Source organism: Malania oleifera, chromosome 13, assembly GCF_029873635.1.
Source record: "Malania oleifera isolate guangnan ecotype guangnan chromosome 13, ASM2987363v1, whole genome shotgun sequence".
NCBI lineage: Eukaryota > Viridiplantae > Streptophyta > Magnoliopsida > Santalales > Ximeniaceae > Malania > Malania oleifera.
In genome coordinates, this window is record NC_080429.1 from 71,981,550 (window position 1) to 72,008,921 (window position 27,372).

Here is a 27,372-nt window from a genome sequence, read left to right on the forward strand (position 1 = left end):
TTGATCATGTACACCCATCTGTTGTGAAGAGCCTTCTTACCATTTGGCAACTTAGCTAGTTCCCATGTTTGGTTAAAGTTAAGAGACTTCATCTCGTCTTTCATTGCAAGCTCCCACTTGCTCGAATCTCCTACCTGACATGCTTCAACATAGCATTCAGGTTCTCCTCCATCTGTAAGAAGTAAATGATTCACATACTTCCTATTTGGTACATGCTGCCGAGAAGATCTCCTAAGCTTTGGTGCTGGAGTAGGAGGTGGTGGTGCAACAACCTGCTCCACATGTTCCTCTGCCTAAGAATTCTCGGTATTCTGCTAAGGATTCTCGGTGTTCTGCTGACGTGTCCTTACACCTTCTAAAACATCATCCACATCTACAAAAGTTGTTTTAGTCTCTGTAGAGTGTCTATCTTTGTACATCACCTTTTCATCAAAAATCACATCTCTGCTTTTGATCACTTTTTTGTTTTCATCATTCCAAATGCAATATCCATATTCATCTTCACCGTAACCGATGAAAGTGCATTTCCGGGATTTCGGATCCAGCTTATTCCTGACATGATCATTGATATGTACATATGCAACACAACCAAAAACTTTCAAATGTGAAAGTCTTACCTCTTTATTACTCCATACTTGTTCTGGTAGACTATAGTCTAATGACACTGATGGACTCTTGTTAATCAAATAAGCTCCTGTGTTGACTGCTTCTGCCCAAAACATCTTGGGCAAGCCTGACTGCATACGCATGCTTCTGGCTTTTTATCTCAACGTTCTATTCATCCGCTCGGCTACGCCGTTGTGTTGAGGCGTACCTGACACAGTTCTTTCCATTCTGATACTATGCTCATAGCAAAATTTCTTGAACTCGGTGTCAACATACTCACCACCATTATCTGTTCTCAGCTTCTTGATTTTCAAATCAGTTTCATTTTCTACCATTGCTTTCCAAATTTTAAAAGCAGAAAAAATATCAAATTTATATTTCAGGAAGTAAACCCATACCTTCCGTGAATGATCATCGATAAATGTGACGAAGTAATGCTTCCCACCTGTGGACGAAATGGTTGTTGGTCCCTATACATTTAAATGGACTAGCTCAAGTCTCTCCTTTTTTGGGGTACTGATGTTTGTCTAGAAACTGACTCTCTTCTGTTTCCCAAATAAGCAATCCTCACATGTGTCAATCTTCACCGACTATAAATCACTCAACTTACCCTTTGAGTGCATCACCCTGAGTCCCTTCTCACTCAGGTGTCCGAGTCGTTGATGTCATAAGTTGCTATCATCATTTCCTGTAGCAACTGTAATAGACATGCATGCATTAGGAGTTACATAAAGAGTACCACTTTTCTTACCTCGTGCAATTGTCAATGCACCCTTCGAAATCTTTCATTCATCACCAATGAAAGTTGTGTTATATCCTTCATTTGCCAGTTGACCGACTGAGCTCAAATTCTTCCTCAGGTCTGGAATATATCTGACATCTCTCAGTTTCCATACTGACCCATTCATTTTGATCTTCACTGTCCCCTTGCCAGCAATGTCGTAAGGTTTATCATTGCCCAGATATACTTTACCGAAATTACCTGATGTATACTCCTCTAGGCAATCTCTACTGCAAGTGGCATGAAATGAAGCTCCAGAGTCTAACACCCAAGACTCATTTTTGCTTTCCAAAGAGCAGATCAACATATCATCATTTTTTGAAGCAACATTTGTTTCTGTCTTTGCTCTCGTCTCATATTCTTTTATTCAAACTTTTGCACCGGTTCTTATAATGACCAGTTTTTCCACAGTTCCAGCACTCAATAATTTTTGTACCTTGGGAACCTATGTCCTGAGAACCTCTGGGATTTCTGAATTTAAACCGCCTGGGCCTAGATCTACCGCGGTTGTTTGATTGTCCATGCCTGTTTCCTTTGCCTCGACTTTCCATGTTCAAGGCTGAACTCGAAGTGGACCCATGGTTTGACTGCATTCTGATTTCTTCCGTTAAAATCATGCTGACGACCTTATCCTATACAAGCTTTGATTTCCTTGCGGAGCTACCGATTGCAGTAACAACACCATTCTAACTTTTGGGCAACTGACTGAGAATCAGTAGGGCACGAATCTCACTATCAAATGTTATCCCGACTGAGGCGAGTTGATCCGACAACTCATTGAAATTATTCAAATGTCTGCTAAAACTTTCACCTGCAGACATGCTCATAGTAAATAATCTTTTCATAAGATGTACCTTGTCAACGGCTGACGGATGCTCGTACATATTAGAAAGTGCATCCATCATAGAATTTTTGGATGTTATATGCTTGATATTGAATGTCACAGACTTTGACAACGTCATTCTAATGGCTCCGAGAGCTTTCGATCAAGCAACTCCCACTCGTCCTCGTTCATAGATGCTAGCTTACCCTTCAATGGTAAGTGCAACTACTTCCCAAACAAATAATCTTCAATCTGCATCTTCCAGAAACCGAAATTGTTGCCGTTGAACATTTCGATTTTTGAGCTCTTTTCGTTCGACATTTCGATTCGCTGATCTAGAGATGGAATTAGTTCAAATGGACAGCACGGTTGGATTCGGAACGGTCGAAAACCTTAGAAATGGCTCAAGTCGTTCGAAAAACGGACCCAAAACAACTTTGAAAAGCTCGGTCAAAGATCAGGCCAAACCTAGTCAATGTGCTGACGTGGTAGTGCTGACGTGGCACTGTAGGGCCCACTGCTGACGTGGTTTGTGGAGGCCCACCCAATGACGTGGCATTGTGGGCCTACTACTAACATGGCCTATGGGGGCCACCTGATGATGTGGCACTGTGGGGCCCACTACTGACGTGGCAACTAACGTGTCGTTATGGGGGCCCAGGAGACGTGGCACTGACGCAGCAGCACTGATGTGTCACTGCGTCGCCGGCTCACTTACGTGGACGGGCCGGGTCGGGTCTCCGGGTCGAATCGCGAGTTGTTGGGGTGGATCGAGGGTTGTCGGGTTGGATCTTTGGTTGTCGGGTCCGGTCGAGGTGGTCCAGGCGAGGAAGACGCGTGGTGCGCGTGGGGCGCATGGGCGACAGGTCACCGGCGCGTGACGAGGCGTTCTTCTTCGAGAAGGCGCGTGAGGGCGCGTGTGCCTCCGTCTGAACTCTTTTCGAGCTCCGGATTGCACCGTTGGCTTCGTCTCGGCGAGGTGAACATGATGGTGGCCTCAAAAATCAATTTCAAGTCACTAGACAGAGCTCTAATTTCGGTAAACAACTCCAATTTGGTCTTTCTGCTCCAACCAAGCTCTGATACCACTTGTTAAGACCTTGTGAACAAACAGAAAAAATTGGAACACTAAAAATTTACGTGATTCGGTCAAGATCGACCTACGTCCACGAAGCACACCACAATTCACTAAAATTCCGCCGAAAAGAAATACAAGCTTCTCTCTTCCTCACACTCACTTCTTCCTCTCCTTTCTTCTCTGTATCTCTCTATGCATCTTACAACTCTCCACAGCTCCTCTATTTATAGGGCTGATAATCAATTGCAACTTAATTACAATAAACCAAAAATGGGAGGTCACATTCATCAAGATAAATGGAGATAAATGGCACAGCTTGCACAACTTGCAAACTGCATCTCCAGCCTTGCATCTCCAGCTCCTGGCTTCAGCTACATCTCCTGGCTCCAGCTATAACATTTGCTGCAAATCATTTGGACATATCGCTCCTAATTGTTCCAAGAAATTTTGCTCTTATTGCAAGAAGAAGGGTCACATTATCAAAGAATGTCGTATCTGCCGATAGAATCGTTAGGCCCAGGCATTCCAGACTTCCGTTAGTGTAACTCCCGCAGAGATTTTTGTGGCCCCTGGCTCTTCTTTAGGTGACTTTTCTATTCTTGCGCCTCCTCCAACGAATTACTGCACATCCAACATGGTGCAACAGATGCTAATTTCGACACTATCAGCAATGGGGCTCCAAGGTAACAATTCTACCAATCTATGGTATGTGGACTAGGGTGCCTCTAATCACATGACGAATAAGCCCACTACCTTGTGTCATGTTCAGCCCTACGTTGGTCAATCTGCTATTCAAACTGCCAATGGCAGTTCTTTGCCAATGGCTGCTGTCGGAAATGCCTTTTCTAAGTTCACTAATGTGCTTCTTGCTCCTCAGCTTTCCACAAATCTTAATTCCGTTGGTCAATTAGTTGATAACAATTGTGCTGTTAATTTTTCTGGTAATGGTTGTGTTGTGCAGGATCAGGTAACAAGGGAGCCGATCGTGAAGGGACCTAAAGTGGGGCGCTTGTTCCCACTATTTTTGCCTATTCCAGCACGTTCTCTAGTTTCTTCTATTAAGTATTTTTCTTGTAATAATGTTTTCGATCTTAGTATGGTGTGGCATCATCATTTAGGCCATCCCAATACTTAGATCTTATCTCATGTATTGAACTCTAGTTTACTTGGTAATAAAGAACGTTCTTCTTTATCTCTTGAGTGTGCCTCTTGCAAACTTGGTAAAAGCAAAACTCTTCCCTTCCCTTTGCATGCTAGTAGAGCTTCTCAATGTTTTGAGCTTATCCATAGTGATGTTTGAAGACCTTCCCCGGTTAGTTCAAATGAAAAATTTAAATACCATGTGACTTTCATTGATGATCATAGCAGATTTACTTGGGTCTACTTTCTTCGCTCTAAATCTGAGGTTTTTCGTACTTTCACTAAGTTTTTAGCGTATGATGACAATCAATTTTCTGCTTCTATTAAGACATTACGCACAGATTATGGTGGTGAATATGTGTCTACTGAGTTTCAGGCATTTTTGGCTTCTAAAGGCATTATTCATCAACGTTCATGTCGTGCTACTCCCCAAAAAAATGGAGTAGCCAAATGGAAAAATCGTCATCTCCTAGATGTGGTCCTTACTCTCTTGCTAGAATCCTCTGTTCCATCCTTGTTCTAGGTTGAGGTTCTGAAAACTGCTACTTACTTGATTAATCGTTTACCTTCTCAAGTCCTACTCATGGAGTCTCCCTATTTCCATTTATTTGCTAAGCAACCTATTTACGATAACCTCCACACCTTTGATTGTGTATGTTTTGTTAATTTACCTCCTCATGAGCGACAAAAATTATCTATTCAATCTATTCGATGTGCATTCTTGGGATACAATGTGTGTCAAAAGGGATTTGTTTGCTATGATCCCACATTACATCGTACAAGCATTTCTAGGAATGTTATTTTCTTTGAAAAACAACATTTCTTTCCTGTGTCCTTTGTACCCTCCTCTCCTATTGTGAGTCTCCCCTCCTTTGAGGAGCAATTCTCGGATCCTCATCCAATCAGTTCTCATTTTAAACCAGGTATTGTGTACATGTGGAACCCCCGCCCATAGTCTCTTCCGATAGCTCATCTGATATTTGATCCGACCATGCTCTAGATTCAGTCAGTTGCAGCACCTCCGGAGCCTTTGGTACGTCACTCTTCTCAAGTGTCTGTAACCCAGGACAGGTATGGGTTTCCCTCTTCAAGTTCTGGTAACTCCGTTTCAGCTCTTACTGCTGCATTGTCCAATTTAGATATTCCCACTTCCTACTCACATGCTGCCAAGCATGATTGTTGGCGACAAGCTATGCAAGAAGAAATTGCCGCTCTAGAGGCCAATCACACCTAGGACATTGAGCCTTGTCCTCCCACCATTGTTCCTCAGGGTTGTAAATGGGTTTACTTAGTCAAGGTCTGATTTGATGGAAGTCTGGATCGTTACAAAGCTCGCCTTGGTGCACTTGGGAATAATCAGGAATATGGTGTCAATTATGAAGAGACCTTTGCTCCTGTGGCTATGATGACTACTGTTCGTACGATTTTGGCTTTTGTTGCTTCCAGTGAGTGGCCACTACATCAGATGGATGTCAAGAATGCTCTTCTTCACGGGGATCTTAAAAGTGTATTTATATGAAGCCACCCTCAGGCTTGTTTCCCTCTCCGACTTCACATATGTGTAAGCTTCATCGTTCTCTTTATGGTCTCAAACAAGCTCAGAGGGCCTGGTTTGATAAATTCCGCACTACTTTATTACAATTTTCATTCAAGTAGAGCAAGTATGACACTTCATTGTTTCTTCGGAAATCAAACATGGGTATTGTTGTTCTTTTGGTTTATGTTGATGATATTGTGATTACTGGTTCTGATTCGGCTTTACTTGCTCAGCTCAAGACTCATCTCTCAGAGTCCTTTCATACGAGAGATCTTGGATCTCACATATTTTCTTGGTCTTGAGGTGAATCATAGTCCTATTTCACTCAATCAACATAAGTATGCTAGTGAATTGGTGACCACAGCTGGCCTTCAGAAGGGTACTTCTATTGATACTCCCATGGAATTAAATGTCAAGCTTCGCAAAGAGGAGGGTGATTTACTTGCTAATCCCAGTTTATATCGTAAGTTGGTGGGTAGTCTTGTCTATCTCACCATTACTAGACCAAACATTTCTTTTTCTGTAGAGCAAGTCAACCAGTTTCTTTAGAGTCTTTGTCATCTTCATTTGGCTATTGTCCGTAGGATCATATGCTATGTTCAGGGCACTTCTGCCCATGGTTTATTATTCCCTACAGGCAATTCTACTCGCCTTGCTGCTTATAGTGACGCTGATTGGGCTAGATGTGCGAATACACGTCGCTCCATCAGTGGTTGGTGTGTGTTCTTAGGTGATGCATTGATCTTTTGGAATGAGTAAGAAGCAAGATAGAGTTTCTAAGTCATCAAAGAAATATGAATACCGAGTGATGTCTCTTGCTATTTTTGAAATTATTTAGCTTCGAGGCTTGCTTGCCAAGCTAGATTTTTCTGAGACCGATCCTACACCTCTAAATGTCGATAATACGAGTGATATCCATATCACGGTCAATCCTGTCTATCATGAGCGCACGAAGCATATTGAAGTCGATTGTCACTCTATCTGTGAAGCATTTGAAGCCTATGTTATCACTCTTCCACACATTTCCACTGAATTACAAATTGCGGATATCTTCACCAAGGCTCTCACTCGTATCGACATTGCTTCCTAAGTAGCAAATTGATGCTTGTTGATCAACCGATATCAATTTGAGGGGGGCTGTCAACGGAACAGCTATCAGCAAAGCAAAATATTTATTTCCTTACTTCAGCCCACATTTATTTCCTTATATTTCAATTCACTATTTTGTACAGTTAGCATATATTTAGTTTACATGTATAGGGCTTGACAGATTATAGTTTACTTGTATGGGGCTAGAATCGTGCTAGACCTTATTTACTTTCCATGTATAGCATTCTTGTAAAGTCTATATATAATAAACAGAACTCAAGGCCAATTCATGGGGCCATTCACAAAATATTCGACACTTGGAACATAGGCCACAAAGTGCACCAGTGAGGAAGAGTTAGTTACTAAAAGGGGCTGTGGAAGTGGTAGGGATAAACCTAAAATAACTTGGAATGAGATAGCGAGTAAGGATTTAATAGCCCTGAATTTGTCGAAGGAAATTGTCTATGATTACATAAATTAGCGGAAAAGGATCATCTAGCCAACCCACCTAATGGGACTTAAGGATTGGTTTGTTGTTGTGTATTTTATTATCAAATAGCTAAGAATTCACCTAAAAAAAGCAAAAGATAAACAAACCACCTACTAGGTGAAAGAGGAAAGATTATATTTTAGAAGTTTTTTCTTCAAGCAGTTAGAAATTATATTTGCTCAGTCGTAACATACATATGTATATGTATTCTTCAATTGCGAAAAAAAAAAAAAGAAGAAGAAGAGAAAGATTAAACTTATGTATGGAGGCCCTTTGATTAGACATTAATGCTTCTATGTAATGGTATTATGAAATATAAATATGTTCCATCCATCATTTGTGCTTCATAATTTTATGATTTCTTAATTTAGAGTAGATTTACCTGTAACAAGATAGTGAATTGTAAGAGCTACAAGGATTTTCTACCTTTATCAATATTGAATAATTGGGTAAAATGAAAGACATAAACTCAATGATCAGTCTCTCCATTTATTTATAATATATGTCAAGGACAATAGGAATGGCCATAATACCCTTACTAACTTACACTTATTACGAACCAAACTCTAAGAATTAATAATAATGCTAAATGACTAAATAACCATTAACACTTCCCCACAAGTTGGAGCATATATATCAAATGCTCCTAGCTTGTTACAAATGAACTTCACATAAGCACCTCCCAAGGCTTTAGTGAACAAATCAGCAAGCTAAAACTCGGACTTCACATGAGTGGTTGTAATAGGCTTTTGTACAAGTTTCCCTCGAATAAAATGGCAATCAATTTCAATGTGTTTTTTCTGCTCATGGAATACAAGGTTTGAGGCAATATGAATAGCAGCTCGATTATCACACATCAACTCCATAGGCTAAGAATGTGGAAAACCTAATTCTTTCAACATGTTCTTTAACCAAACAAATTCAAATGTAGTGTGCGCCATAGCCCTATATTCTGACTCAACACTTGACTTGGCCACCACAATTTGTTTCTTACTTTTCCAAGACACGAAATTACCACCGACAAAGATATAATACCCGGTTGTGGATCTTCGGTCAGAAGGTGACCCGGCCCAATCTGCATTTGTATATCCCTAAATATGAGTGTGAGCCCGACCCTGATATAAGAGACCTCTCCCTGGTGCAACTTTGAGATATTTCAAAATGCGAATTACTGCATTCTAGTGACTTGTTCCCAGGGTATCGAGAAACTAACTCACAACACTTGTTGCAAATGATATATCTGATCGGGTGACTATAAGATAATTAAACTTTCCAACAAGTCTCCTGTACTGACCTAGGTTAGGCAACAAATCACTAATATTTAACACTAACTTACTATTGGGATCCATGGGTGTATCAACCCGTTTGGATACCAACAACCCTGTCTCATCTAAAAGATCAAGAACATACTTTCTTTATGACATCACAGTTCCCATACGAGATCTCGATACTTCTATACCCAAGAAGTACTTCAATGGTCCCAAGTCCTTGGTCTAAAGCTTACTCTGTAGGAAAAGCTTTAGATCTTGGATGCCTTGATCATCATCATCAGTGATCACAATGTCATCCACATACGTATGTAAAATCCTGCCAAATGGAGTATGAAGATAAAAAACAGAGTGATCTACTACACATCAATGAAGGCCAAGCTCAAGTACTACAAAAATAAAACGGACAAACCATGACCTTGTTAATTGTTTGAATCCATACGATGATTTCTTAAGTCGACATACTAAGCCTAATTCCCCCTTAGCAACAAACCCAAGTGGTTTCTCCATATATATCTCCTTAAGAAGATCACCACATAGGAAAGCATTCTTCACATCAAGTTAAGGCCAGGTGGCTAAAGAAATCAACAAACGTACTAAGGCAAGTTTAGTGATTGGAAAGAATGTGTAAGAATAATCCAAACCATAGACCTGAGTATACCCCTTAGCAACAAGGCGGGCCTGCAAACGAGCCACAAAACCATCAGGATTGACTTTCACAATGTACACCCAGCAACAACCAACCACAGACTTATCAAGAGGAAGAGGTACCAAATCCCAAGTATCATTATCATGTAATGCACGCAACTCTTCAACCATTGCAGTCCTCCACCCAGAATGGGATAGGAATTCAGAAATATATTTTGGAAGAGCAACATAAGATAAAGTACTAACAAAACAGTAATAAGAGGGTGACAAGAAATCGTAACAAATAAAATTAGAGATCAGACGTTGGGTACAAGCGCATTTACCTTTTCAAACAGCTATAGGAGGATCAACATCATGAGAAATAAGATCATTCGACGAGGGAACTAAAGGCACAGTAGTAGAAGCTGGATAAGGCACTTCCCCCTTGAGTCATGGTGTGTATACCTGCAAATTGGGATGATCCAAGCGACGAAAAGGGCACAAACTAGATGAAGATGTAGGAGGATTGGGCACAAATATTAGATTTGGATTTAGAAGGCAAGGTAGAGGAAAAGACACATTAAGGTCAACAGATTCAAGGAATCAGAGTAGTATGGTGTAGACTCAAAGAAGGTGACATTAGCAGAGACAAAAAATCAATGTAAAGTAGGACTATAACATCGATATCCTTTTTTAGTATAGGAATAGCCCAAAAAAAGACATTTGATAGCACAAGGATCCAACTTATCCCTTTCTGGAGTTAACTAATGGAGAAAGGACATACAATTAAATATACGAAGAGGAAGGGAGAACATAGGAGCCTTAGGGAAGATAATTGAATATCGGATTTTACCGCCAAGGACAGAGGATTGCATTTTATTGATGAGGGAACAAGCTGTGAGCGCAGTATCACTTTGGGGACATTCATTTGATACATGGTCTTAAATTTCCACGAAATTGTTGAGCTTTTCGTTGAAATTTTCCAGTTTCGTCACCCTTGAAATCGAAATGGTAGTCAATTTCCATCTTGCATAATTTCCATCGAAATCTCAATGAATCATCCGATATTTATCGAAATCTCAAAATTTTAGCAAAACTTATTGAAATTTTAACTATACAATGAAATTTCCTCGAAATTCAAAACAAAGATTTAGAAGTGAAGTGAAATTTCTCTCTTAATTTATTTTATTTATTTTTATCAAAACAAAATTCTTACGAGTGCTTTTGAAATTATATGACAAAACAAACTCACAACAACATTTTATTTAACCATTCATGTCTAAATTATCATTATGTATAATAAATAATATTTAAATGATTTATGAATTTCATTTGTATAAACTAAATATGTTTAATTACATTATCTTATAAATATGTTTGATACACATATTATATTGCAATTTTTCCACCTTATATACAACATAGATGTATTTAACTTGTAATATATTATTCCTAAAACTTACATTATTATGTCTGCTAACCGTTTTTAAAGTTTCACAAAGAATTCGATGCTTTACTATTGGTTTCCATCATTTTTCAAATTGAAATCAAAATTGACACCAAAATCGAAATTTTCATTGAAATTTCCGTACTTTTGGAGCTTGCGAAATTTGAGTCAAAATTGACATTTAAGACCTTGATTTGATACAACAGGGCATGAGTGACTTCAAGAATATGCTTGATTTTTCCACTCGGCAACCCCATTTTGGGTGGAGTGTGGACACAAAAGGACTAGTGGATCATACCAAAGGTAGTCATATAAGTACTGAATTGGGTACTGAAGTACTCATTAGCATTATCACTACAAAGTATCCTAACTGGCATATCAAATTGAGTCCTTATTTGGGAATAAAAGGCACAAAATATATCAAACAACTAGGAACGATCTTTCATTAAATATAACCAAGTCATCCTAGAGTAGTCATCAACAAATGTAACAAAGTACCGAGACCCCAACTTTGATGTGACACAACTAGGATCCCCAATATTGGAATGGACTTGCATGAAAGGACTAACCACTTGTTTGTCGACCCAAGAAGCAAAGGGAACACGATGATGCTTGCCCAATTGACAAGACTCACATTCGAGATTAGACACAGAACTCAACGTAGGAACTAGTTGTTTAAACTTGCCCAAGGACAGATGACCAAGGTGACAATGGATTTGAAATGGTGTAGCCGCGACTATGCAGGCAATGGGTGGAGAAGGTGACTCAAAGTAGTAAAGTCTACAAGCCTCACATTTTGTGCCAATTGTCTTTCTCATCTTCAAATCCTAAATAATCACAGAATCAGGGAAGAATGTGACTGAACAATTTAGTGACTTTGTAATCTTACTAACCAACATGAGATTGATAAGAGATTTAGGAATGTATAAAGCATAAAAAAGAGAGATGGAAGGAGTAGGATTTACTATTCCTATCCCCTTAATAGAAATAGTGGATCCATCAGCAAGGGTAACTTGAGGTAGATTTTTAGGATACTGGAGATCAGAAAAGAAGTTGGTTGCACCTTTTATATGGTCAGTGGTAGCAAAATTGGTAACCCAAGGACTAGGAAGGATACCTGATGACATATAGACTGTAGGATTACCTTTTTCCCAAGGACTAGGAAGGATACCTGATGACATATAGACTGTAGGATTATCTTTTTGGGCAAAAGATGCAATTTGGTAAGATGCTTGTTAAGATGATTGATACTGTAGGAACCTTGAATACTCCTCTGATATAGTCATAGTACACGGTTCACTCAAACAAGTGATTAATGAAGGAACCATACTTTTGGGATTTGCAAACTCCATCCCAACATTCACAAACTTAGGCCAATGACCATAAGATTAATTGCTGGAACAATCGGAACAACCACGAACAAGGTGACCAACCATGAACAAGTCACAAATAAATCAATACAAGACTGCCACAGTACCAAGAAACTCAAACACAACCCCAAGAAAGCAACTCACAGCACTGGAACAATTGGAGAAGTGAACCACTGAAATTACCATGGAGAAATCACCAACTAATTTATATAATAATGCCACAGCCTCACTAAAAAAAAAACCAGCTTATGAGCACTGCCGCTGCTCCAAAAGAGTCACCACTGACTGTTACTAACACCGAACAACAACTAACAAATTACCACAAGTGCATGGTCACAACAAAGATTGGATCTTTGAGCAAAACACATGTCCAACAGCATGATATTTTGATATATGGAAGGAATTAGAACATTAAATCAAAAAAACACAGCAAATCCCACTATTTCAGACCCAATAAGCTCAATAACCATTGATACTCTGCTTCACGAAGCATCAAACAACCATTCCTTGGGTCCCTCACATGAGCAATTAAAAACATCACGAGAAACTCCAATGATATGTTAATAGAGGGATTGGATCACTGCTGGATCATTTCAGGTCAAAACCATGCCTAAAAGTGGCTTCACACGCTGGCACGTGGGGTCGGCCCTGGCAGCCTTCGTCCGGCGCATGAGGGCGCGTGAGACACTGCCTGGAGGTGGGGTTTCAGTGGGGGGCAGATCAGCAGTGTCTGTGGGTGACTACAGTGTTGGTTTTGACAAATCTATAGTGGATTTGATGTTCTTGAACTGACAGTGTTGCCCAGAAACTTCCAGTGACTGGTCTGACTTTCTGCTGCTGCTGGCTATTTTCTAGGGTTATAATATCGCGAAAATCTTCTATGCTGATAGACATGCAGCAAATTTTGGGTTTTAGGCTTCGGTTTTAATGGTGGTGGTAACACTTAGGGTTTAGCTTTCAGAATCATGATCTGACACCATGTTGAATAATTGGGTAAATTGGAAGACCTAAACTCAACGATAGGTCTCTCCTTTTATTTATAACATATATCAAGTACAATTGGAATGACCATAATACCCTCACTAACTTATACTTCATACAAACCAAACTCTTACAATTAATAATAATGCTAAATGACTAAATAACCATTAAAAATCAACAAAGGGACCAGTATGATAGTCAACATGTTTAGTATATACTATTTAATAAAAGTAACTTGTATTAAAATTTTGGTAAGAATTATTTAAGACACGAACATGAAGATTTTTGAGTCAAAACATGTGAATTTGAAAGTTTTAACATGCTTTCTAAAGCAATAAATGGATTCAAAATGTGGTATCCATTGTAGATTACATAATATCCAAAACCACGACTAATACACCACGATCCTGTTACATGGGTTACCAACCGCTTTTCAAAACTATGCCACCAGATGTGCATGTCTGTATGTAACTAACTCTATTTGTATTAAATTGTATTAATCAACCAATATATATCAATAAAAATACTAACTATATGCATGAATCAATACATTTACGTAAGAGAAGAAAAGAAGAAAGAGAAAGGAGGCGGTGGTATCCTAGAGAGTTACGTACAACTCCAGGTCTACCCTCTTGTATATTAATAATAATAAAAATTCTTAAGGGCAAAAATATCCTCACTCACACAACCTAATTGTCGAAATAACCTATTCTCTTCTAACACTCCCCCTCAAGCTAGAGGTATATAAGTATCACCCAACCCTAGCTTGTTACAACCATTAAACAAGTCGGGCTTAAATAAAGGCTTTGTGAAAACATTGCCTAACTGATCCACAGATTTCACAAAAGGAGCCCCCTCACGACCTTCTTCAATATAGCCCCCCTTACAAAATGACAATCAACGTCAATGTGCTTTGTCCTCTTATGAAATATTGAACTGCTAACGATATAAATGTCAACTTGGTTATCACAAAACTTATCCATTGGCCTCGTTACTGAAAACCCCATCTCTAACATAAGAGATTTTAGCCACATAAGTTCACTCATGGTATGAGTCATGGCTCGGTATTCTACTTTAGCCTTTAGCACTAGATCTAGCTATAGTAGTTTGTTTATTGCACCCCTACTGCAAAAGATATGTTAGGTTAGGTCTAGTGACAATCAAGTAGATCAACTTGAAAAATGCCAACTAATTGCCTACATCAAGGCTTGTCCTCAAATTCCAGCCCAACATCCTTAGACAACTTCATGTTAGGATCCATGGGAGTATCAATTGGTTTAGCTACTAACAAACCAATCTCGCTTAGCAAGTCAAGATTCAACCCTTTCCTACACCATACAATCTCAATATCAAGAAACGCCGAGTACTCAATTCGTTGATTTGAAATTTAGCTTAAAGTCTCTACTGAACATCTGCAATCCCGCTTTAGTCACTGCCAATGATGAGGATATCATCAACATAAACTATTAGAAGTACCATACCTGCCTTTGTTTTGTGGACAAACACCGAATGATCAAGACAACACTAGATGAACCCAAATGTAGAGACCACCATACTAAATTGTCAAACCATGCTCGAGGAGTCTACTTAATACCATAAATGACCTTATGCAACCTACATACTTTACCATCCTCCTCCTCAGAAATACACCCAAGAGATTGCTTCATGTATACCTCTTCCAGCAAATTCCATATAAAAATGCATTCTTTACATCCAACCGGTATAAGCGCCAATCAAAATTAATTGTTAGCGAGATCAACATACGAACAAAGTGTAGTTGAGAAACAAGAGAGGAGGTCTCAAAAAAATAAATACCATGTTTGGTTGTTGTTAGGACCGTAGGAGCCCATGGGTGGGCTTGATACACATAAGTGAACACCAATTTGACCCAAAAGCTTAACCCTATTGGGTCTTGGATCCAACCATGTATATAAGCACCCATCATCCACTCTAATTTTCCAATGTGGGACACGCTCACAAATGGAATTCTCAACAATCTCCCCCTCACTTGTGAGTTCCAACAGCCTCCCCATTGAACAGAAATCATCTCCCTTTTGGGACAATTCTCCAACAGTTGCTTAAGTGGGCCTTACCATTGGCGCCTTACGTACCTCAGATTGCATTACACGTGCCTCCGAACCAATCCTACCTCTCACATCTTGACCCTATTCAGATCCATCCGCAGCCTAGATGATCCTTATTGGCCTCAGTCACACACTTGGTCCTCCAACTGTTAGCACGTCAAGAGAATTAGCTTCCCGTCTCTACTTTTTCGATGTCGCTCATCCAGAGTTACGAACCGTCGGCTCTGATACCACTTGTTAGGACCGGAGGAGCCCATGGGTGGGCATGATACATATGAGTGAACACCAACTTGACCCAAAAGCTTAAGCCTATTGGGTCTTGAATCCAACCATATATATAAGCACCCATCATCCACTCTAATTTTCCAATGTGGGACAAGCTCATAAGTGGAATTCTCAACAGTTGTACCCCTTGACAGCCAATCAAACCTTATCCATTCAATAAAGCCGTTAGGAAGATCTTTAATAGTGTAGACCCAACAACTCCTTACCAGGAGGAAAATCGACCCAGTCCCATGTCCCTCAAGTGGTCAAAGCATCCATCTCTACATCCATTGCATGCTTCCATTCAGGGTTGGCAAGCCCTTCAAGTCTTCAACATGCAAGGAAGGAACAAAAGTAGAAGAAATAGACAAGGAAAAAGAATACAAAGGACTAGGAAGGTGAAGAACTGAAACATAATGAGCAATAGAATAAGTAGTAAGGACCGCATACATGTTTGAGTAACTTTCCAGTGAGCAATGAGTAAATCCAAGTCACACTGGGATGGATCTCCAGAATAAGAAGTCTAAATAGTGATGGGTAGAAGAAGTGGTTGCATGGTGGTAGTGATGTCTGTGCTTGCTTTCCGCTGTTTATAAACCCTTAATTGTTTATCTTTGTCTATATCTGATGGATTTGGGCAAGGAATTGAAGATTTTTAAAAAGGGATAATGAACAAGCTAGAGGATTAACACATAAGGGGGAATAAAAAGTCATTGATGGACTCAAAATAGATTCATACAAGGAGGACCCTACGCTAGAGAAGTAAGGCGTCCCTTCAAAAAAGGTGACATGCACTAACATATTTCTTGTCAGTGTGGATATCATAAGTTCTCAAGCACCCGACAAAGACAAATTTAACAGCACGAGGAGAAACCTTGTCATGTCCAATCATGGTTTTAAATAATGGCCATTATGCTACATAACGAAAAATTAGGCTACTGAAACTGATATGCATCGATATTGCAGGGGGAGAAAAATTCAAGGCCGTTACACTCCATTTCACACCGCTACAATCCATTGCAGATTGTTACGGCAGCCAACAATGCGTTTCGGCTTTTATCTTTCCAATCCACCCAACTTTCTCACAATTCCCTGCTTTCTCCCTCTCCTAACCACTCATCCAAGGTAGATCTACCATTCCAAAGGTAAAAATCAAGAAATTTTACCTTCGAGCTGAAGAAGAAGAAGAAGAAGAAGGAATCCTTCGTTTGAAGTCGGTCAGCACTCCCCCCTTTTCATTTCTCCAATTTCTTCAAGTTCAGAGGCTTAGAACTCCAGCCCCCCCTCCCCCCCCCACCCTAAGCAATTAAAGGCTTGGATCTCCCTCCCTCGAGCAATCAAAGGCTCAAAGCCCTCTCCTAGCATGTTCAGCAGTCACAGGCTAGCCCTGCAAAAGCTTGCGAGTTGCACACTCGCGGCAAGCCGCCAAGCCCAGCTTCCTTCTGGTTGGCACTAGACTAGTCTTCGAGTCTTGGAGTTGGACTCTTCGAGACTCCTCAACCCTCTAGCACACTCCTTCCTTCACTGCTAGGTGCCAGCTCTCTTTTGAATCTTCAGTCTTTAGGTCAAGTATGATTCCTTCCTTTTTGTCTTTTTTTTTTTTTTCTCTTTCTTGTTTTGTTGTTTACTTAAACTAGTATTTATTTATATATCACGTGAGCAAAATTCAATTCAATATTTCTTGTTATTATGTACATCCCAATCTTACATTATATAATACAATTAACTATTCTAATCAAGGAAATAATCCTCCTACAGAATAATATATAATCTTCTACATTTACCCACTTTCTTAATTTACTCATTATTCACAAAGATACTTGGGATTTTAACACTCCCCCTCAAGTTGGATCATAGATATTAATCATATCCAACTTGCTAAGGAGATCATCAAATTTCTGTCATGCTAACCCTTTAGTAAAGATATCTGCAGTTTGTTCCTTGGTAGGTACATAAGTCATACAGATAGTTCCTTCTTCAACTTTCTCTTGATAAAATGTTGGTCCACTTCCACATGTTTAGTCCTATCATGTTGAACTGGATTGAGAGAGATACTGATGACTGCTTTGTTGTCACAATAGAGTTTGATAGGAAATTTCACCGGGACCTATAGTTCATCCAAGAATTTTCGTAACCACAGTCCTTCACATATTCCTTGAGCAACTACCCTGAACTCGGCTTCGGCACTACTACGAGCCACTACATTCTGTTTTTTGCTTCTCTAAGTTATCAAATTTCCCCAGACGAATGTGCAATAACCGGTGGTGGACCTTCTATCTTCCACTGATCCTGCCCAATCTGCATTTGTAAAGATCTCTGCTTCCTTGCTTTCACATTTCTTGAAGAAGAGTCCTTTGCCCGGGGAGCCCTTGAGATATTGAAAGATCTTGTACACAACATCTAAATGAGCTTCTTTTGGTGAATGCATGTGTTAGCTTACCACACTAACCGCAAATGCAATATCTAGTCTAGTATGTGATAAGTATTACCAACCAATCTCTTATACCTCTCCTTTTCAACTAGTATTCCACAGTCTTCGATCCTCTTTACTGCTTCAATCGGGGTTTCACTAGGTTTGCATCCAAGCATGCCAGTTTGTGGATTAAACAAGTAAATAAGCTTTTGCTAAACAAGTAAACACTTTGCTATGTGATTGTTAAATCAACAAAAGGTTTAAAATCTTAAAAAGAATTTAAAAAAAAATTTAATAACCCAATTCACCTCCCCTCTTTGGGACTACACCTTGGTTTTCAGAGAGTTTAGGCTCCAAATAAGTGAAGCGCATTTTATAGGACAAACTCGTGAGGCCAGTAGGCCAAAGCAGATAATACCTCACCGAAGTTGGGCCCAAGACATAACGTTTGGTATCAAATCCACCTTGGGGGTACTATCATGTGAGTGGATCCTACAAAAAGGTATAAGCCAATTTGACAAGGACGTCAAAGATTGAACAAAAAGGCCTGTCACTATCGCCAAATGTATACTAGGAAAATCACACTGAAGAGAATGTTAGAAATTGGACAGGAGAGCCTGTCATGGACTCACATTAGATGTGTACTAAGGAAATCACGTTGACGAGAACGTCAAAGATTGGATGGGAGAGCCTATCATGGTCCCAGATCAGATGTGTACTAGGGAGATCTTGGGCTTATAAGGAGGATTTGGGCTCCAACTAAATGAGACACCTTTTACAGGACAAACCTATGAGGCCAATAGGCCAAAGCGGACAATACCTCACCGGAGTTGGGCCCAAGATCGTTACAAGTGGCTAGGTTCTAAAGTTTCAATAATGGAGTCACCCTCAGCAACAAACTTATTAGCCCAAGCTGGTTTCCCATGGAGATCCCAACAATAATCAACAGTATGGTTCTACTTACCACAATGTGTGCAAATGCGAGAATTGCCACGATGGACTCCTTGTCTAGATACTCTACCTCTACCTTCCAAACCCCGTCCTCGTCCTCTAACACTTCCCTTACTATGGTTGGAATTGGTGCTAAACATGGCTGAGCTATCACAGGAAGAATCTTGAGGAGAAGATTGAGAGCCATCTTTGGTGATCCATTGGATTCTAGTGTATGCTTCATTGATGGATGACATGGATTCACTAGCAAGAAATGCAAATGGGTTGACGCTCACAACTCAACCCAAACAAAAACTTGGTAGCCAAAAATTCTGGCCTTTGCCTCTTAATCATCTCAATGTTGGAACTAACTGGTTGATAGATGTTTAGTTCCTCTCATATACGCTTCAAAGTTCTATAATACTCACTAATGGACCAACCTTTCTTCGTCACATTTGAAAAACTTGTCATAGTCAAAAATACGAGTTTGATTTTGATCTTAAGAGGAGCTTTCACAAAGATCATCCATACAGCCTTGGCTGTTCTATGAAACATCACATTCATAACAATTCGTGGCTCCATGCTATTCCACAACCACACAAGCAATATATCATTCTCTTTTATCCAATCTTCATAATCTTTGGAGTCATCTTTGGAGTCTAGAGATGGGGGAGAATGCAACAAATACTTGGACTTTCCTTTCGTGGTAATATACACGCGCACCACCTGAGACCACAACAGGTAGTTGGAGGATCCAACCAATTTGATGGTTGTGATATGTATGTTAACAGTATCAGCTGAAGCTCTCTCTATAGAGGCCATCAAAACCACCCCCCATACATTACAATCTGCACACACCAGAATCAAGAATGAATAATGCAGCAACCATGGAGAATCAGGCAGCACACATAAGCACAATGGGCACGTAATAAACTGCATGGTAACACAGCAGCTGCAGGCATTGTTGCTGGCAGCAACTAGAAGAGAGTGCAAAGTCATTGAACACCACCCAAAATCACCAGAAACTGAAATAAGACTGCAAGCAAGCAAGCAAGCAATCACAAACATGTAAAATCAAAACAGCTTCATCATGTCAACACCAGCCAGAACAGCGGAACAGCACAGGCAGTATACACAAAACAGAGCATAACTGCTTCATATCACCAAAATGACCACAAACAGAGAAGCATCCTACCAAGAATGCTGCACAGCCAAACTATGATGAAAAAGGGTCCCTAAGTGACTCTCAAACCAACCAAAAAATTAGATTTGAGAATTAATTAGGGGAAAATAAGAGCAAAAATGAAAAACAGAGTATCTAAAGAAACAGCTGTGATAAATTAGATTTAGAGTTGATTAATGCTCTGATACCATGTTGTAAAGTTAGAGATGGAGAAGAAGAGAAGAAATTAAAAGAAAGGAGGAGGCAGCCGCATCTTGGAGAGTTACGTAGAGCTCTAGGTCTGCCCTCTTCTATATTAATAATAATAAAATTCGTAAGGAAAAAAATACCCTCATTCACACAACCTAATTGCTGAAATAACCTATTTGCTTCAAACAACAAGAAACAGAAGTAGGAAACACTTTTTTTCTATATTGTTAATAAAATAACAGCATAAGCAAGCCTTAACTAGTCAAAACATCTATGTAACTCTTTAAAATTGAGTTTTGGTAGGGCCACGTGTCAATAGGTCAAGTTGCATGTGATGTAATTGATTTTTGCCTTGCAGATTGGGTTGGGCTCAGCATGTAAAGCTGTGAAGGGAGGGGGCTTTGTCTAGGGCTAGGAAAGAAAAGAACAAAGAGAGAGAGAGAGAGAGAGAGAGAGAGAGAGAGAGAGAGAGAGAGAGAGAGAGAGGAAATGGTTGGGTGTGACATATGACCTTTGCCAGGAAGAAAGGGATATTGTGAACTGTGTAGTCCCTGCCTGAAGGATGGATTTGGTGAGAGCACATTCCTTGAGCCCCGATTTATGTGTTGCTTACAAATCCATTATTGTTGTTGGAGTCATTCTATTTGAGTTTTTCCTTTTTTGTGGCCAAAGTTCCTTCAGTGCATCCCTGCTATGGGTGGTGCTGTCATTCAAAAAATACAAGTTGCATTTGTTCTAAGATGATTCTCTGTTTACCATGGTCAGACATTTTATCCGGCGATCAACTAAGTGTTCTTTCACTCTTTCTGGGTCACTGATCTTATTTTGGGCTTTAAGCATCCTCCCAAAGCATATCAAGTATTTGTTTGCAAGTTGTGGGCATTCTGCAGGTGATGTAGATGTGTGTTTGTGAATTTTGTTCCATTGTTTTTCATTTTAGAAATTTCATACACTGTCTTAATGTTGGTTTTACCCGGTTTATAAATTAGAGAAGAGGATAGGTAATTAGGATTCATGGTTAACATACAACTGTGGTCCTTTCTTTTTTCTTTTTTCCCTTTTTCCCATCTGTTTCCAGATGGGAAACAGATGCTATGTCCTGTTCAACCTTTTTTCTTCCTTGAAAGCCTTCTTCCACAACATCCCCATCCGCCCCACCCCTGCCCATGCACTTTGGAAAAAGAAAATGAAAATTATTTTTTTAATTTTGGTTTATCTGCATGATGACTAGAGGTATATATTACACTGTTCTGTATTATTCTTTTTTTTTTAACTTGGGTTCATCAGTTGGCATTTAGAATGCTGTCTGATTGAAATAGGGTGGCTGGCCTGAGTTTAGAGAAATGATTAAAAATAACTTGCATTTTAGTTTTCCTCCAATTGGTGGACATTTCAGGCAGAGAAAGAAAGAGACCTTAAATTGTGTGTTAGGAAGTGAGAGAGGTTGGGATAAGGCTTTTTTTGTTTTTTTCTTTACTTCTGGTCCCTTGTAAATTGGAAGTCCAGCAGGGGAGTACTTGACTGCCATCATTGGGTTATGAGTTTGAAATCCCAACTGTCCATTGTGTTGATCAAACCATTAGAGACACAGCTACACAACCAAGAAATGAGGTTACCCTAACTTCCTAAATAACTTTAGAATGGTACTAAAAGAATAACGACCGTATAAGGGCTTAATGATGAGATATAATGTTTATAAAATATCATGTTCCTGCTTTTCATCATATAAAATTGGTATATGTCCATGCATCTGTGAACAATAGCAGTATAGCTGTTAAATTGATCTATTGTCATTGTTTCCTAAGGCCCCATCTGGATCTTGGAAAACATTAGGGAAAGGAAAGAAAAATTCAAAGGAGTCCAATTTTGGACTCTTTGATATAATTTTTCTTCGATTTCTTGCTTGCTTGGCGGTTATGCCAATTTTGGTTGGAGTCTGTTATTTATGTTTGAAGGTTTAAGTTTAATGTCAAATACATGCATTCAATTAGACATGTTGCTGGATATGTAAACCTAAAACAAACTTCTGAATTACTTTCTTTTTTTTATTTCAGTTTCATTGGCCTAACTTTGATAAGCCCTAGATCCATTATGGAAGTAACCCAGAATATGTTCTACAGCTCGAAATTGAAGTAGATATCTGACACTTGATCATATGACTTGCTCTTAAAATTTTGACGCTTGCATAAGCTTATGTGTGCATTCTGCATTGTGATTTTTTAGAATGCTAGAATTTTGATCAATGTAATTAGCTCTAAATTCTAGCAATGTAGGTTTAACTCCAGAAAGTCAATGAGTCGCCAAAATCTTTTATGTTAAAATAAGCTTAAATCTGAAAACTTAATGATTTCTATAGCAATGGGATTTATTTGCTAGATTTTGTTTATATTGAGCTCTATTTCATAAGCCTATAAAGAATAACTATATTCTTAATTTGAAGTTTTGCAAGTCCAGAATTGTTTTCATGTTACTGCATTAAGAATAAAAGTATTAAATTTTATAAGTTCCTTCTCTCTATTTATACTTAAATTTATGATCTTTCCAAATTCAATCAAAAGAATATGGAAGTAGTATGCACCTTGAAGTATTTGCAGATATTTATTCTATTTACTTGAGGAAAGCATCAACTTTGCACCAACTGCTACAACTAAACTTCCCATTCGACAATTTATTGCTATTACAGGCGGTTTGAAAGTAAAAAAAAAAATAAATAAAATAGTTGACAACATCCTCTTACTACTATTTTGACCTTCTACAAAAGTAATGTTTAAACAATAAAATTACTCAACTATTTCATATTCTCCTCTTCTAATTTCACATAACTAGATTTGAGATAATGTCCCCAATTTGAATTGTGATTAAGTAATTATGAGAATTATTACTAATCTTCCATCTGCAGCCTTATATTATAAATGTTGTTTACATTGCTAAGTAAGCAAATGCTATATTATTTTTTAATCATGCTAGCCAACAAAAATTATTTATGCTTGCAATCATGTTCTGTTTTTGCATTGCTAAGTAGGCAAATGCTATATTATTTAGATTGTGCCCCCAATTTGAATTGTGATTTAGTAATTATGAAAATTATTACTAATCTTCCATCCGCAGCCTTATATTATAAATGTTGTATACATTTCTAATTAGACAAATGCTATATTATTTTTTAATCATGCTAGCCAACAAAAGTTATTTATGCTTGCAATTATGTTCTGTTTTTGCATTGGCTTCAGTTATCTCGGTTATTTGTGACAATTTTTGCAAGGTAAGCTACTGCCTCTCACATCAACCTCCACCACCTGCACTTCTAAAACTGAGGGTAATTTAATGGCCTCAAGGCGCAAAAAATTAACTATCTCAAATTATCATTCTTCAAACAATAATTGGCAAACTCATTTGCATGTGTTTATTATCATAATTAAATAGATTATATTATTCATTTAATAATTAGTTGAAATGTTTCTTGATGGTTTTCTTGCGTGTCTTTAGCTTGTTTTGATGATTTAAATAATTTTAATGTGTTCTATAATAATTATATTGTTTTTTTTATGCTAGTGGTAAAAATGATGCAGGGAAAAGAAGGATAGAAAAGAAGCAGGGCGTTCTAATTTAGATGGAAGATTTTTTTTTTCTCTGTTTGTTTTGCAAGTTAATTTGGTTTTCTAGGTGTACATATTGTATCTTGAGTTTGGAGATTTCAAAATTTTTTAAACTTTGAAAGTTGTGCAGTATATAATTGCCATCTATTATTTGTTTTCTTTGTTTTTCATTTGTGGTTTCGCCAATTTTTTAAGTGGCCTTTTATTGATCTAGAACAATTGGTTGTTGATCTTTTGTAGCATTTAACATGTTGCGAAGTGAAGATAATTTAAAAATAGTAGTGTTCTAATTTGACTAGAAGTCTATTCTTTTTCCCATTGCTCCGTAAATTTGATTATTTAAATGTAGATATTCTCTTAGATGCTTAAGATTCTAAATAATTTCTATTTTTTGAATGCTGTTGCTGTATGTAGTCATGAACTTCTATTTGGTTTTTCTTTTTCTTCTTTTTTTATGGCTTGCCCCACCACATAGTGCAGGCATTCTAATAGTTTCAACATAAAAATTGATCCATTAGAAAGGTATCCAGTTAGAAGAGCCTTGTATTGAAATTTTTTTTTTTTAAAAAACACTCTGGAATGAGTAATGAAATGCTAACTTCTGCAATATGTGAAGGAAAAGAGATTGCACAGAAATATAGACACCGCAAACGATCTTCCTTATACAGTTTCAACAACACAAATGCAAACAGAGAGGAAAGAAAAACTAGCATTAAAAAATCAAGAAATTGGAAGAACAACAAGAATTTCAGCTTTACTGGAAGACTACAGTTGATTCAGTCTGTTTTGCTTGGCATGCATAACTTTTGGGATTACACTATTATGCTTCCCTCTTCTGTCCTAAAGTTTTTGAAGCAAAGATTGAAAGATTTTCTTTGAAAGGATTCTAATCCGAGTTCTTGGGGCCGCAGTATCAACTGGAATAGGAATGATCTCCTCAGACTGAAGGAGGTTAAAGGACTTTATGATTTAATAGAAAATCAAGGTATTAAGCACCTATGGCAAATATGGTGCTCTTATCCTTTTTATGGGTCAAATGAGTACAAGCCTATAAAACAGAAAAACAGAAGCATATGGTCAATAAAACCCCTTCTCAATTGCACTGCTACTTGGAAAAGGGTGCGGGGCTCTAGAGTTTTAAGCACAATATCTGTTTAGAACTATTATTGGACAAAAGGGGCAAATGCTTCTCCATGTTTTGACTTTTGGCATCCTGCCAGGCCCTTTATCGTGAAATATGTTACAAACATACATAAAGACTTCTTTTGCCTCAAAGTGAGTGTTGGCAATATAATTAGGAACGGAAGCTAGCATTGACCAAGAAGGTTATTTGCTTTTGTCTCTGAAATGTGCTCCTTGCCCTCCTCAAAAAAAAAACTGCCCAGTTATTGCGACTGATTTATCCAAGAAGCTCCTTGGGCTGGTATCACTGGTTTAAGGGGTATATTCCAAGACATGCTTTTATCTTCTGGTTGGCTGCTTGGCATAGGCTGAGGACTTTGGATAGAATCTCAAGATGAGCATTTATGTTTCTCCTTTATGTTGATTCATTAATGATCCTGAATCTAGGGATCGTCTCTGTTTTGAGTGTAGCTTCACTGGCATGATTAACTAGAGAATTTCGGCAATCCTAGGGATGTCTCCCCTGTTTCTCGTTGGGCTGAAAAAAATTGAAAGGGTTAAAGGTTTAGGATCACGGCCAGCATCAGTCATTGTGCTCGCATCTACAATATTTGGAGAGATAGGAACAAGAAAATTATTTTTTGAAAGTTTTCCTGCTGGCATTGAGAAGTTAGTGAGCAGTACAGTTAAAGAATATTTTCTATCTGGGACAAGAAAATTCAGAGGATGAGCTGCTTTGTCCTGTTTTGGCTTCCTTTTTCTGAGAGTTCTTTGTTATTTTTTATTTTGTTTGTCTGTTTTTGCTCGGTGTTGTCTTGTTTTCCTGTTCCTCATTTGTTTGTTGCTATTGTTTTCCCCATGCTTAATATATTCTTTTTACCTTCTTCTAAGTTAAACATGAAAATGAAGAACCAGAAAATTGAAATATATCAATCTGGACAGTAAAAGCGGATACCAAAAAATACCTCGTCCTCAGCATTGGAGTGGTGTTGATAGATTGATCGGAGGAAGTGATACCGCTGGACGAGTGGCTGAATATCGGTTCGCTGGCCAGTGGCAAAGGCCAGGGCGGACCGGTGCAGCGCATCGAGCTCGGAGCGTATGGCTTTGTGGAAGAGCAAGAAGATGAGGATTGGAGACTTGTGCTCGCAGCTCTTCGAACAACGCTTACTCAACGACAGCGACGACGATTCCACAGGATTCACAACGTTCGATAATATAGCTAAACCTCCTCCTCCATCCCTCGTTAATGGCGTCCCCATTCATCCAGAGTCTTCCAAAACCTGCGTCCTCTGAAAAATAGAAGAAGCAGAACTCACTCTCTCGCTCGCTCTCTCTCCCCCTCTCTCTCTCTCAACGTCGCCAAAATCACTGCGCTTCCCTCTCTAAGAACGGAAGACGGGAAATAGAGTACCGGTAGGCAGGACTGAAGATGTTAGTTTTGCATTCAAGTGAGTGCCACGTGGTGGAAAAGTGCCACGTGGAAGATAACAATAATTAGAAATATTATTCTAGAATCCATTTCATGTTGTTTGTTGAATTTTAAACATATTAAAAAATCCATATATGCGTGTGTGTGTGTATATATATATATATCAAAGGCTTTTTTTAAAGACAAAATTTTATAATGACATCATCTCAATCTCAATAGGGTTAATCCGTTCGATAGCACTTTTTAGTGCTTTTAAGACTGGACAAGATGAAGCAATAACAACAGAAGCAGTAGAAGATCTTATAGTAGTATATTCGATTGTTTGCTATGGAATAAATTCAAGCATCCGACCATACATTGTCAAAAAGAAGTTCTTTGGTATGATAATTGTCCTATGAAGACTCGCTTTCGCTACAGCTCTAGTGAGTTCCCTTAATTAAGCCACTGCCTATGAGTCACTAGCTCATTCTTCAACAGGCATGCGGTCAGAGCCCCGAATATAAGGTCAATTTATCATATATTAAAAATATAAAATAGGTACAGAAACATATGGAGTAGCAAGGATCCTATATAATTTTTATAATAATTAGAGTATTGAGAAGTTAGTTGATTAGCTTATTCACCGCAACAATTGGAGTATTGAGAGATTAGTAGATTTCCTTATTCAACCTTCCCATTTTAGACAACGAAGTAAATGTTGAATATTAAATCATTTTTAACCCACAATTATCATTTTCAACTAAACATTATTTTTCACAATTACTCAAAATTTAGTGACTTAGAATTTATTTTTTAAATGTGATATAGTTAAACAACCTAATATAATAATATTTTTTTGCTTGTTTGTCATGGAGTGTAAGAGAAATTATATGACACAATTTCATTTGATGTAACCATATACTTTTACTTTGTGTTTAAAAGC

At 38.5% G+C, this 27,372-nt stretch overlaps 1 protein-coding gene across 2 annotated transcripts in view; it reads right to left on the minus strand.

Moving 5' to 3' along the window:
• LOC131145463 (zinc finger protein BRUTUS) overlaps window positions 1-26,424 on the minus strand; it is a 128,608-nt gene extending 102,184 nt beyond the window's left edge. Inside the window, exon 1 of one of the 2 annotated variants that reach the window (XM_058094549.1) lies at window positions 25,984-26,424. In XM_058094549.1, coding sequence (XP_057950532.1) covers window positions 25,984-26,280 — 297 coding nt within the window. In that variant the 5' untranslated portion in view covers window positions 26,281-26,424. The remainder of the gene's footprint in view (window positions 1-25,983) is intronic. The other variant, XM_058094550.1, reaches the window with a different exon arrangement.
• Between the last annotated feature and the right edge of the window lie 948 nt (window positions 26,425-27,372).